General features: G+C 42.9%; 1 protein-coding gene across 1 annotated transcript; it reads right to left on the bottom strand.

Annotated features, from left to right (window-relative positions):
• Window positions 1-15: 15 nt before the first annotated feature.
• Window positions 16-11,049, bottom strand: GNL2 (G protein nucleolar 2). The gene is made up of 16 exons (XM_015297785.4): window positions 10,924-11,049; window positions 10,742-10,826; window positions 9,474-9,568; window positions 8,910-9,049; window positions 7,612-7,796; window positions 7,153-7,219; window positions 5,745-5,903; window positions 5,080-5,193; window positions 4,262-4,390; window positions 3,773-3,877; window positions 3,503-3,661; window positions 3,246-3,353; window positions 2,494-2,930; window positions 1,781-1,860; window positions 1,015-1,109; window positions 16-196 (listed from the first exon to the last, which is right to left on the bottom strand). Exons 1-16 carry the CDS (start codon window positions 10,985-10,987, stop codon window positions 47-49), a joined length of 2,172 nt encoding a protein of 723 aa, XP_015153271.4. The 5' UTR covers window positions 10,988-11,049; the 3' UTR covers window positions 16-46.
• Window positions 11,050-13,843: the final 2,794 nt, after the last annotated feature.

Genomic DNA, 13,843 nt, shown 5'->3' with positions numbered 1-13,843 from the left:
ACCGCATACTAGAGCTGTTTTATGTAAAATTTAATAGGATAAACAGTTATTGCTTATGTTTATATTTTTTGTGCTTTGATCTCTGTGCCTCCGAGCCACTTTTTTTCTTGTTCTTGTTCTTATTTTTCACGTTGTGAGTTTCATAATACCGGACTCCAACTTTCTTGGAGCGCTGCTGCCTCTCAGCTCGTCTCCTCTGTAATACACACAAAACGTGTTAGCACGTCCACAGCACCCACTGCCCGAATCTGTCTGCATTCTTTCAGTGTTCACTTCCATTCCACATACCTTACGTGAAATAAATCATTCCATATAAACCATTACTGATGTGAATATACAAACGTCTGTAAAGAATCCACCCGCTCAAGCTCTTAAAATGTCACATAAGAGGATACAGTTTAATCTCTACAAACGTAGAGAAGGATTACAAGAAAACTGGTGTGTATAGTCACAGAAATTGTCACCAAACATGAATGAATAGCATTCAGTCCTCCAGTCAGTCCAGTCAGTCTTCCTCTGACAGTCCTAATAATCCGTATATATTAATATCTCCCCCCCAAAAAAACAACAAAAACCACTCTTTGCTGTACAGGATTTGCTTACACATCGCTTTAACGTGCTATAAATACCAAGTGAGACTGTCTGTTTAGACTCAACAAACACTAACAAGAAATAGGAGCAGCAGCTCTTGCTGTAGACAGAATGGAACAGCCACTGACTTTTGCCCATCTAGATCCAAGTTCTCTCATCTGTCAGATTTTGATCCCTGCTCAGATACCAGCATCACTAAGTAAGCAGAGCAGTTATCGACAAAGGATTCTCCCTTTCACCACTGTCATTACTGCCTGCTGGTACCTCTAATGGGTGTATGGACAGCTGGAACATACCACTGTCACATCAGACAGCTATTAATGTCATGTCTCAAACCTCTCAAATAATAATGGGCAATCCATGCAGGAAAAAGCCAGCTCAATTACTCCACTCGTCTGTTACACAACAAGAGATCACACTTACTTCTTTGGATGTAAGCTTCTTGCAAGGCTGTTTGCCCAAATGGTCTTCATCATCCTCCTTTTCCATATTCCTTTTTCTTTTCTTCACTGTGCCACCTGCAAACAGCAAAGATCATATACTCCAGCATCTTCCACAACACCCGTGTGCCCACAGAACTAAGACTGGGGTCACTGTCCCATCCATTTCAGCAAAGCAATCCTTTGGTGATATTTTAATAGCTTTTACCAAAATAACATGTCTGTTCCTTACCAGAAAACCACTCCTGGTAAGCAGATTGCTTAAAGCCTTATGTAAGTCTAGAAAAATGTCAGTCTTGTCACTATAGGATTCTTCCCACATTATTTTGCCTTTAATCAAACTTGCTTTGGAAACTGAAGACACAGAATCTCAAGAAGTGACCACAGTAAAACCTATAGCCTGAAGTAGCTCTGTGCTTTTATAATGTCATAAAATGCTTCCACCCCCTGCTGTGTAATACTATGCCATGTGGAATGGATGTTGCTGAGACTGCAAACCGCCCACAGCACCATTCTGCTGAGAGTACAACATTTGTTTTTCTCTTCACTCAGTAGTAGAGAGCACGTTTTACTATACAGACTCTACACTTCTATAGAAAGGCTATAACAAGGTCACAAAGCAGCCCTTGGGTTCACTAAGCAGAGGTTTAAATAATAGCTTTGGGGAAAGAAGAGCTTGCAGTCAGGAGCTAATGAACACTCTGCCTTAAATCCCTATTTTCCCTCTCTTATTTGATTTTTTGTTTTACCTTTCTCTTCATTTTCTTTGGTCTCTTCAGCCTTCTGCATGGATTTTGCAAACACTTTTTCACTCAGCTGCTTAGGGATTCTACAAAAGATAAAACAGGCAATAAAAAAAATGCCTAATACAAAATGCAGCCATCTCTAAGAAGTGATCAATCTCCAATAGGTCCCAGCAGCCTGTCATCGACAAAGCCGCAGACTTTGCATGGAAGAAATATTCCAGTAATCTTGTCTCTGGAGTTACTGGACTTGTGCATTGCACAAAGGACAAAATTTAACACTTAACCTTGACATCTTCATCCTCACAAACCTGCTGGATGAGCTCTGCTAAAATTGGGCCTGCTATACGAGCTGGGATACTCTTGTAAATGCAGAGGCTCATATGCAGATAGGACACTGGCCTCTGTATTACTCAAAAAAAGGTCAATATCAAGGGAAGATGCAAGGAAGAAGTATTGCTACCCACAGGATTCTAAACCATAGCTGAACAGGCAACTTTCCAAAAGTGAGAAAAACTTTTGTTGTAATGGCCAATAGGAATTCTTAGAACAGCCTCTCAAAAACAAACTGCTGCTTAGTGAAAGCTCCACCTTTCAGGGCTTAACTAGAGAAGCCATGGCAATGGGACATACACGGAGTGAAACTACAACAGAAACATATCATTTCCTTCCCACCCTCCCCCGGGAAAACACTTGAGTCACCAAACAGATTCAGATACCTTATTGCTGAGAATCTCTTGGCTTTGGCCTTATCCAGAAATTTTTTGCATTTTGCAATCTTCTCCTCCAAAGCCTGAAGAACTGCCTTCGAGCTCTCCCTGGCACTCGGTACAGTTGGCTGTGATTCCTCCTCTACTGAATCTTGATGTTGCTCATTTTCCTCCTCCTCCTCTTCTTCCTGTTCCCCCTCTTCAGGACAATCGCTGTCTGTTTCATCAAAGCCTGGCATGTCTACAGGAATTAGGTCTTCTTCTGAGAACTGAGGTGCTACGTTAATCCTCCCAAAGTTTTGCCGAACATTTGCCATGAGTTGCTTCATTTCATTGTCTGTATTATTCTTCTCTTCTGTTGGCTCTATGCTTGATGCAACAGACTCAGAAACTTCCTTCTCACTATTAGATTGGCTTGATGTCATTGCTCCTTCCAACACAGGAGGCTAGGAGAAAGGGCATAATGGACATATTATCCACAGCCTGTCCAAACATCTCTTTGGACAAAGCCTAAGACAACTAACAACATGGTAATTACTGACATTTCTACTAGCCAGATGATTGCAAAACAGTTCAGACATCTTTGTGGAAGAGTTCTTGGCTACCTGGTCCTCTCCACGTAACTACCAAATTTAAGGGAATATCATCTGTGTCACGTCAGGAAAAGCCCAAGTTACATGGTGCTCTGGCAAAAGCACCACTGAGTGTCATTAGAAAAATGGAATAATGTGCAAGGAGAGGCACAACCCTCACATCCTCACCTCAGAACCTCCTTCTGCGTTTGGTGGCTTCACAAAGAATGGAATTCTGCCCCTCTGCCAGTCATTGAGAACCATCTTGCTGACAGTTTGCACATCAGGCTCACCACCCTGAAAGAATTCAGTAACAGTTTCTGTCCTTGTTTGCAGGGCATACCATCTTTATATTATCTCTTTGCAACTGAAACGTATTTCCCATGTTCAGTGCAGAAACAGACCCACGTGCTCTTCCAACCTGTAAATGTAGGATGCTCTCAAACCTTTAGTAGTTTTCCAGTCCTAGAAGCAAGCTTCTCAAGGAAATCTTCTGTATCTGTCCAGAAATCAATTTTGTATGTCTTTCTGATGTACTCTGGTTTGGCTCTTTCTAGCACCGCACTAATGTGATCTTCAGGGCTCTTGATCTTTTCAACTTGAACCTAAAAATGAAGGGTAAAGTATCAACCCTTTGGAAAGTGTGCAGTCACTTCTTTGAACTCACTACACTGAAAACAGCAGGAATTTTCCCTGCACACAGAGCAGATACATACCACTCCCTTCAGAACAATGTCTGTTTCTGAGTCTCCAGATGGATACACCACCCCTGGGCAGTCAATGAGAAAAATTCGCCTCATCAAAGTAATGTATTGCCACACCTGCAAGATATCAATGGTCCCCGTGTTATCTCCTCTTATGCACAACTGTTAGTTCTGCTTTTAAATGTACAGATGTAATATACAGAAGTCATCTTAGAAACTCAGTATTAACACTGAGTCAGGGCAGCTGAGTGTTCAGATGACACAGCACTGCAGAACAGGCAGAGTGGCAGACATAGAAACTCAGAAATGCTTCTGAGTAGCAGTACTGCAGAACAATGCCTGGCTCATCAGCCACCCCTCAGACTCAGGGTCGTACAGCTTGTATAATTGCAGTGACTCAAAAATGTTAACAAGCTAATTTTATATATACTCTGCCTCTGACAATGCAACGACATTTTTAATATTATTTTTTTAATCTTTAAAACAGCAGCACCCTCCTACCTTAGTTTCACCTGCAATGGGAGCCACATTGCAGACCTTCTTAGACCGCAATGTGTTGATCACTGAGCTTTTGCCAACGTTTGGGTATCCAATAAAACCCACACTGATCTGTTTCTTGTCAGAGTGTAACTGTTAAGAAATGAGACATCATTTTAATACCTCATAGAAAATGACAGAGTTACTACTGCAGTTTTAGCAGCTTCTGGCCTCGTTGTGTAAGAAAGCAATGGCAGCTCCAAATCTACCAGATCAAAGAAAACTGAGATCAGCTCTTTTCTGTCAGGAGAAATGTACGAGGGTAGAAACTGTCTAGATTCTCCAACCACTGAATGAGAACATTTGCTACTTCAGAAGGAAAATGTGAACCCCATGTATTTCTTGCTGCTTACAACTTACTTGTAAATGCCTTAAATTAGAAACCTTTTAAACTGAAAAACAAAGCAAACACAAACAGCAGCGGGGGACAGCAGAGAGTTGTGGTCTGGAGACAAACATTTTCTCTTGTCTTGAGATTAGTTACTTACTTGGGAAAATTAAGATATTTAGAAGGAGAACGCCTTAATAGGATATGCACACGTGCAGGACATTAACAGGCCTGAAGTATATTCCCCTCTTCTATACATTCAAATCAGACTGAAGAGTATCAACTGAATAGTCTGTCCAGGGGTAGTACTGAACATTTCTACAGAATGAAGCTTGTCATAATGGCCATAAGAAAGTATATTGTACTCCACACATTAAAACAGAAAAATCCCATACTAACCCCACCCCCCCCCTTCCAACCCCAAACAATACAAAGCCCCATAGTTGTTCTGTACCTTTCCAAACTGCCTTAGAAGCTGTATGAAAGCACCTTTGCCAAAAGGGTTTGTGAGGCTGGCGTGAAAAGCAAGTGTTGGGTATTCCTGGGAAAGGACTGCAACCCAGCGCTTCTAAAGAGGAAAACACTGCTCAGTTATGAATGCTGTGCTGCAAAGGTGGTGAAACAATTTGATTATGAGAAGAACACAGCATTTTCACTTGAGTCACATACACAACTATCTACAAAAATTGCCATCTAAGAACCTTTGAAGCATTTTATCAACCCAATAGCTAAAAGCACTGGCTATTCTTTTCATAAAAAGACAGTTACCCCCAAAGGCCTTAATTGCTGGCTAATTAGTTTAACAATATAAAACAGACCAGCTGCGGTGGATATGGATCTTAAATGTACTAACATTTAGCATACTCTGGAGACATCAGCTGAACAGTTAAATCCAGACAGAGGAAGTAGAGAATTTGTGGCTGGTGGCTGTTTGGCTCAGTTGCTCAACTTGGACTGATTTAAATGGTAATTGTTACTTTTATAGCAAGCAAGCAGAGAGTTCGCACTGACCCAGTTACATTATGCCCTTAAGAGACTAGAACAAGGACTGGCAACAGAATTAGAGGCTACAAAAGGAACAGAAAACATTCAAGGGGCAAGAGGCAAGCCTGTGCTTACAGTAGCCCAGGTAGGAACAAGATCACATTTGTTCAGGACAAAAATGAGATGTTTCCAGTGTTTCTCTTTTTTCAGATAAGATTCCACATGAGGGGAGCGAGTACCCATAGGATCTCTGGCATCAAGAACTTGAACAACAACATCTGATGAGTCTATCACCTGGAAAAAAGATACATCACACAGAAGGAAAGTCATATACGTTTCCAAAATATAAATTAGCAACTTTCTAAATTCTCATCCTTATAGGATAAAACCTTATGTCCTTTAGGAACAACTGTTACTTTCCTGTAATAATCTCAAACTCTACTCTCTCTTCCTTACACCCCTCCAAATTTAGGCTGGACAGCTGTGAACAGCTTTTATGCTCTACAGCTTCCAGGAGCACTTGGGAAACACTACCACCAAACAGCAAAGTTATTTGCTTTAGCAGACAAAAACAATGTTCTCCATCTATTCCATAAAGGATCAGGACATAAAGAGTGTTTTGCTGGATCAGTATGAAACACACAACCAAGTAGGAACCTGCTGTTAGTCCACTAAGCATCTACAGCAGGGAGCTGTCATTTCATGACTTGCTTCAAGCCAAGTGAATTTGTTTCACAGCTATTTCCTGCATTTTTGGCAGAATATTATGGAAATCTGTTTTGCTCTATCATTCCCAGCATTTTTAGGCCTAAATGAGAAAGTTCTAAGCTACATTCAGAAATTCAGAACAAGAAGTCAAGCAGTTTAACAACTAACAGTCACCAAGAGCAAACAAACGGCACTTACAAATCTAATTCATTCTCAGACTCTAATCCTCTAGCAGAGGTGGTAACTCACAGAGAACTGAAGGTCAAAGCACTCCAAAGAAGACCTTGTTAACACGACACGTCCTTAGTCTAAAGAAACTTAAGGGCATCTGACTGGTTTATTTGTGCAAAAGCCCCAGGAATTGTTCATTCTGTCAGTTCATCTTTGGATTGCATATTTTAAGGATGCTTGTTCCACTGGGACAAGAGCTGGAGAAACAAGCTCAGTCAGGCAGAGACTTGAAAATGAATCTCCCCTGTATTCTACAGCTGTTTTTTTCTGTTCTAGTTGATGGTCTGGTTCAACACCAGTCCAATGTTAGAAAAGAGAGTGTATGGCCTTACATCAGTCAGTTCAGTTAGGCTGACAGGAAAACAAGCAAGAGAATTATACGCACAGGATGTCTCTGCACAAACAGACACTTTTGTTCTAAGAAACTCTATAGCAAATTCAGCAGATCAAAGCTTCCCTAACGTGGCAAGATCTATAACTGTACACTTTTCAGAGCTTTTCTGAGTACTGCCACACAAGACTTCCAATGCTGTGCTGCAGCACTGAACTTCACAAAGGCTAAAAATCAGACAAATACCTGCTGCAAATTCCAAGTGTTGCTTACCTTGTACAGCTCACCCCAAATTCTTTTCGACTGTCCTTTCTTAAATATTTCCTCTTGTGCTTCATCCCTGGAAGTGGATCACCAGAGACATCAACAACCACAATAACAGGGCTGTAGTGCTGTCTTCTCTAAAGCCAGTTAGCCATTTACAGAGAAAAGAGGAGATTAGACCCAGTCCCTTATTGAACCCAATATCTGAGTTCACAAATTTTCAGACATGCAACAGGAAATGAATCATCAATGAAGACAGAAGGGTCCCATGGAAGCAGCAGTTCAGTTAAATATAATGGGACAAAACAGCTTAAAATAAAATCCAGCCAAATTCAGCTTATTTCTCGTTGCACACTATCAATCAGACAGTAACAATGTTGATAGAGATGCACTTTTTTTTTTTTTTAAAACCAATGAAGCTGATGTTTAAGCATTGTAAATAGAGAACATTTTCTCCTTCCTATCTACCTTACACCAGTGTCTTCGGTGACCAGGTCTCTGTCTTTGCCCTGATCATAACATTCTGATGAGGCTTCGGCATTCTCCAGCAGAGACTGCACATCACTTGCAGCGAGGTTTGGCCTTTTCCTCTGTGCTTTGGGGCCAAATGTTGTTTCAAATGTTTCTGTGTCAAGAATGTGAACTCTGGAGGTCTACAGAAAGATGGGTTGTCAAAAAAAGAAAAAAGAAGAAGAAAACACACCCACAATCTAGTTTTCCATCTCTCATGACATGCAGCCTACAAGACCTCAGCGCAATGCAACTCTGTAACCTCAAACAAGAGTTACAGGCACTTTCCTAACAATGTTTGAGTTCTGCAGCTTAAGTTTGAGAAGTATAAACGTGGATATTTAACAAGCACCAAAACAGGCTGCACTTGCCAAAGAACTATGCTTCAGTTCTTTCTGCATAAATGATGTCAAAAGTAATTAAGGCTACAATGATGAAAATTTAGCTGCTATCTTTGATCATTTCTTATTTTTCTAACAAGTGCACAAATCTCGCCAAATTCACAGATTTTTGTCAGGGATAATTACAGTCAAAACTGTAGAATTTGAAGCCTGTAATGAATGCCAACTTTTCTTGGAACGGCATGCAATTCATAGCTGAAAGAAATAATTTGTTTTTGTAACACTTATTTTAGTTTACAGTAACTTTTCCCTTCATTTAGGTAACATTTTTACGACACAAGCCTGGCAACTTCCCATGTGAAAAAGTATCTAACAATAATCCAAAATAATATTTCAGACGTTATGAAAGCAGTCTGGTAATAACTAAAGCTTTATGTACTTGAAACTTGACTCTCCTTGAAATGAAGGCAGCCTGCAGAACTTCTAATTCAAGATAACATGCATACGTTTGAGTTCAGACAGATTCAGTGCATGAGAGAGCGCACGCTAGCAGATGCTTCCTCAGAAAAGCCTGCTTGTCACAACCATTGGAAGCATTAGAACATAAGGCAGCAAGCTGATACAGTCATTTAAAATACCATATTCTAACCTAGAGTGCTTTGAAGTACATTTCCTGTAAGAAAACGTGAATTCCACAACACAGACCTCAAAAACCACAGGGAAATAACACATTGCTTCTTTGCCTTCAACATCTGCAGCACTGCGTTCTCAGAAATATCCCACTCCAAAACATTTGCCCCAATTCCTCCTCCAGTGTTTCTACAAACATAGCAAATTTCCCACTCATAAGTAACATTCATGATACCTCTGTGTACATAACACAGCCTTAACCCCGTGCAGATGAATGACACTCACGTGAGGTTTAATCCGATCGTGGAAAAGGGACATTGGTAACTTGCTTTGCTTCATGACCACTCTGTATGGATCTTTCATGACAGTTTCCATTTCCTCTTGAAATTTCTGTAGAGATGATTGCTTGATCACACGAGTATTCCCTGCGCGTAAAAATAAATACTGCATCTACACCATTCCCCATCTTTAACTGCTTCAAGGCTCAGAGCACACTACAAAAATATATATACACTTCAACTGGAATAAAAAATACCAGTAATAGGAAATAGAAGAATTCACTTGGAAAAAGAAAATTCAAGATTAGTAGCCATAAAACACTTAAGATACGTAGGTTACAACATACACTCGACAGCAGTGCATGGAAAGCAAATACCCAATGTATAGGCACGTGCAAAGTGAAAGCCAATGCACTTGCCTATTGTGAGGGGTATTTCACCTTCATTTCCAGGTCTGTCCCACACAGCACTGAAACCACAATTCTGAAACAAACACACACTAAAAAAACCCACAAAGTTCAACCAATTCCAAGCCTGCTGAATTGAGAGCCTGAAAGCTGAGAAAACTCACCAAACCATTTAATATTTGGTTCCACTCTTGCAACTGTGCCTGGTGCCACTGTTGACTGATACTGCAGAGGTTTAATTACTTTGCCACGTTTGTTTCTAAGTGAAAAAATAAGAATGCACGTAAGTACACAATAAAACCATACACCTCTGTAGCACTCTTATTCACTAGAGCCACCTTTCACCCCCTCAGTGCCAATCCAAGCCTATGCTTGCACAAAGATGCTAAGTTTGGCAGCACAGCACTGTTAGTTGGATGAGCTATCACACCTGCTGGCATACGCTGCCCTGAGATGATCCTAGGCTGATATTTTTCTTGTTTTCTGTATCAAATCACAAAGCAACGTATCTGAAAAACTCCTTACAAATCATCTTTGTGTTCTGAACTCTACTTATTTATAAGAGGTGGCTGGGGACAAACTAAGTTCTGTAAGATAACTGATAAAAGTTAGCATGCAACCGACAAATAAACATACACACTATGGTAGTTTTCCTGCAATATACCCCCAAACTCTCAATTCTCACTGCAGCTTGACTGAACTCTTCAAGACTGCAAACAAATACCTTACTGGGGTGCAAGGCATACTTAAGCACGATTTCCAAACCCATTACTCTTTTTTCTTCCACATGCTCACATGGAGCTTTTTCAATCAGTTCTACCCATCAGCCTATGCTGAACACTAGCCAGAAGACACACTTCCACCTTGAGACCTGGCTCAAGTTTAGTAACTTTTTACAATACAAATCCCCCAGTCATATCTCAAAACAAATCAAGATCTGGCAAAACAAAACAGCTGCTCCAAACCAGCAACCTCAGAACCCCCACAGCACCCACACCATGGCACAGGTGCATATTTACAAGGTGGGAACTACGCCACAGCTGTAGGTTCTCACGTGGGTCTCTCAGTGAGAGCCATACAGATTGTCAGGCTCTTCAGACATCCTGAGATACACTGTGGTTAGACATGAAAGAACTTTGAGCATTTTGGGATTTGTGACATCCCAATGGGATCACATGAGCTATTTTGTATCATGCTTTCCAGCTGCATCCCCTGACTCACATCGACCAGAGCTCAGGATCAAGTTCCCTAGCTCACGCCATTCCACAGAACAGGACAGTAAACAGACACTGCCACCACACGAAGCCTCAGCAGCCGCCCCCTGTGTGGCTCCCGAGCACAGCCTGCGCTGCCGGAGCACACGTCGAACAGGGCACTCCCCGTGCCGGCCCGGCCTCCAGCGCGACACAGCACCGGGCAGGGCCGCGCTCACCTCCGCTCCTTCTGCCGGTACATGTTGAGGCGGCGGATGGTGGCTCGGTCCCGCATGTTGTTCCCGCCCGCGCCAGCCACGCGATCTGAGGAGAGAAGGCACTGTTAGGCCCGGCCGGCACGACTCGACCTGGCCCGGTACGATGTGATACGACACGTTTAAGACCGCAACACGGCACGTACCAGGATTGGTGCTGGCGCGGGACGGATTGATGGTGCTGCGGCCCTTATAGCGTGGCTTCACCATGGTGCCGCCGGGACCGGACCAAACGGAGAGACCGCTCCACCACACGCGCGGCTTCAAACCGGAAGCAGCGGCACGTGTACTTCCGGCGTGGGGGGCAGCGCAGTGACGTACTTCCGGCGGCTCCAGCTCCCGGCTGCGCAGGCGCCCCCGGGTTGCTGTGGCAACCGCTCGTAACCGCCTCTCATGTCCGGCTCCCATGGCAACGCGTGGGCCTCGCCGCCCCTGGGCCTGTCCCTGCCACCGTTACCCGCCGCTACCTATCGTTACCCACCTCTCCCCACCGTTACCCTCCAGCGGGCGAGGCCAGGGGTCGCCGGTCCCTCCGGGGCTTGTGCCAGCGCCCAGTGCCAGGCCTTGCCCGCCTGGTGCCCGCCGGGTCCTGCTGTGTGCCCGGGGGCGCGGCCTCCGGTCCTGGAGATGGACATAAGCTCTCCTCTGACTCTTGTCCAGGCCCCGGCCATCCACCCGGGGCAGTGAGCAGACTGCAGGCGTTTCAAAGGGCTGTAACAACGAGGGTGCTGGCACGGGAACCCTCATTGTTTTTGAAATGTTGTTTGTTCACAGAAACATAATAAGAATCATTTGGGAGCTTGGCATTAGGACTTATTTCCATTTGCAGATGAATGCATGCGGTCAGCAAAGCGGCCTGCTGATGCAGGGATGCTGGGGGGGGGGCACTGGGGAGCATGCTGCAGGCAGCGGGGTGCACCGGGGTGTTTACAGGCACACAGTTGTTTTTCCCGGGTTCCTGGCACCGACTCGTCGAAATTAGAAATGACAACACACTCATTTACATGCATGTAAAGAATTGCATGGACCGTGCAACAGCCTAAATCGAATTTAGGCAAATTACAGTCCTGAAGACTACGCCTACGTTCAGCCAGATTTCACTAGAAATTGGAAAGATCCTCACCTAGGAGGAATTACCCAAACCCCGCTGAAGCGGTGTTAATTCAGAGCAGAGGCTGGGCTGGGAGCAGGCAGCTCTGCACGCTGGGGAGCACTTTGCCAAAGCGAAGGTCTGTCCCAGCATCCCTAAATACTTATTGTGGCAGAGAATTCACGGCTAGTTCAATTTCCTCGCAGTTCTGCTAATGCTCTGCTAAATCCAGAACAATAACAGAGCTTCTGAGATTGTGTTCTTTTAATGATTTTCAGCATTTTGCTTTTAGGTAGTGCACGGTCCCTGCTGTACAAAGTAGTCCTAATTAGCCAGACTTGTGAGCTGTTTTGTAAGATGGCAGTCTCGAATTTTCAGCCTGTTTTGTTTAAGCCTTTTTTTCTCTTAATGGAATTATCTGTGCCTCGGGCCTGTAAAACACACAGTGATGTGGGCATAAAAAAAATTAATTCCAAATTGTAGATAATTGTTTAAACTATCAGACTTGAGGCTTATGTAGAAGAGTTTTCTTGGGACAAGTGTGTTTTCTATTAGAGTTGATATTAATCTGTCAGAAAATCCTTTTGATTTTCAATTTTTTTAGACTAAATAGTTGAGTAATACTTGCCCTGTTCTTCCCCACTCTTTCTTCCTTCTCCTTAACAAAACACTCCTTTTATTGTTTGCAAAATATCTTGGAATGCATCCAGAAAATTGCTGTCTCTTTCTTTGAAAGAATAGTAACGGCGTTAGACATTAGGTTATGTCATGGAGGACCTTTATTGGTAATGCATCTGAGCTAATCAGAAAATTTCCACTTTGAAAGCTTTGGCACAAGCAGCTTTTTCCCCAGACTCGCTTATGGTGAGCCCTGTCATCCAAGTCAGAGCGGGCCCTATGTTTTCTGTCATATGGAAACACGATGCTGATAGCATATGGGAATTGTATTCAAATGGGAAGAAATTCGCTTTTGCAGCTGTACCCACCTCTCTCTCAAGTTTTTCCAGACTAGACTTACATTACTGAAGCTAACTGCTAGCATTTAACTTGCAGCATCTCTGGAGCTGTGGTTGTTGGACTTGCTTATCAGCTAACATATGGGTCAGATTAGTTTATTTTACAACTAATTTTACACTGCTGTGTGATTCACCAGTTTTTCATTTACCATTGATGCATACTTTCATTTCAGTTTTTAAACCTTTTTTCTTTTTAAGTTATTGACAGTGAAATGTTGTCCGTCCCACATACTGGGTGGGACGGGGGGCTCAGCAATGTGCACCAGGCCCAGCGGATCTGCCAAACACCCTCATTTCCATTGACAAGACCAGCCTGACCACTGCTGAATTGAAAGCATTTGGAATTTTCTGTGGCCTCTTCCTTGTCAAAATCCCAGTGACTGTGGTTATGTGATGCCATCAGAATGACTCATTGCCATAATTGCATATGTTCTAAGGGGTTATTCCCATTGTATTATTAAAAACTAGTGATGTTTGATTTTTGGCAGGGACTGTCTTCCTTGTATGATCTACAGATTTTGTCAATTAAATGAAGGAAAAAGAGATTTCCAAGACTTCAGTACAAGACTGAACTTGTACTCAGAGCACTTTTTCAGTGTGGTATTGAGCTACTTTGCTTTATTTAATCGGTTAAAAGCAACATCAGCCATCTTACTCTCCTTGTTGCAGTGACTCCCTGCAGAGGACAAGGGCAGAAGTGAGCTTCATAGCTAGCCTTCAAATGATCCAAAGCACTGCCAGTGGGTACCTTAGGTTATTCATCACCACAATCATTTTCTCAGCTCAGCTTCTCAGGAGTTTGTTTTCAAGGATATAACTTAGAGGAGTGGGAGGCAGTGCTCCTTGGCAAAGGGCTTCAGGTTTGATAGCTCCCTAACTGAAAAAAACAACAAGAGCGATCCCAGATATCGCTGCCTTGGATTTTGAGTTCCTAAAATGGCAACTACTACTACTAAGCAA

Source organism: Gallus gallus, chromosome 23 (genome assembly GCF_016699485.2).
Source record: "Gallus gallus isolate bGalGal1 chromosome 23, bGalGal1.mat.broiler.GRCg7b, whole genome shotgun sequence".
Lineage (NCBI taxonomy): Eukaryota > Metazoa > Chordata > Aves > Galliformes > Phasianidae > Gallus > Gallus gallus.
The sequence above is the reverse complement of the archived record's forward strand: the minus strand, read 5'-3'. Positions and strand labels throughout refer to the sequence as shown.

Bases quoted from the DNA above. Each gene is read 5' to 3' on its own strand.
- GNL2 (XM_015297785.4), bottom strand. From the start codon at position 10,987: ATGGTGAAGCCACGCTATAAGGGCCGCAGCACCATCAATCCGTCCCGC. The intron at 9,569-10,741 runs GTGAGCGCGGCC...TTTTTCACTTAG, and splicing joins TACCGGCAGAAGGAGCGGAG to AAACAAACGTGGCAAAGTAA. The intron at 1,110-1,780 runs GTAAAACAAAAA...TGCTGTTTGCAG, and splicing joins CAAAGAAAATGAAGAGAAAG to GTGGCACAGTGAAGAAAAGA.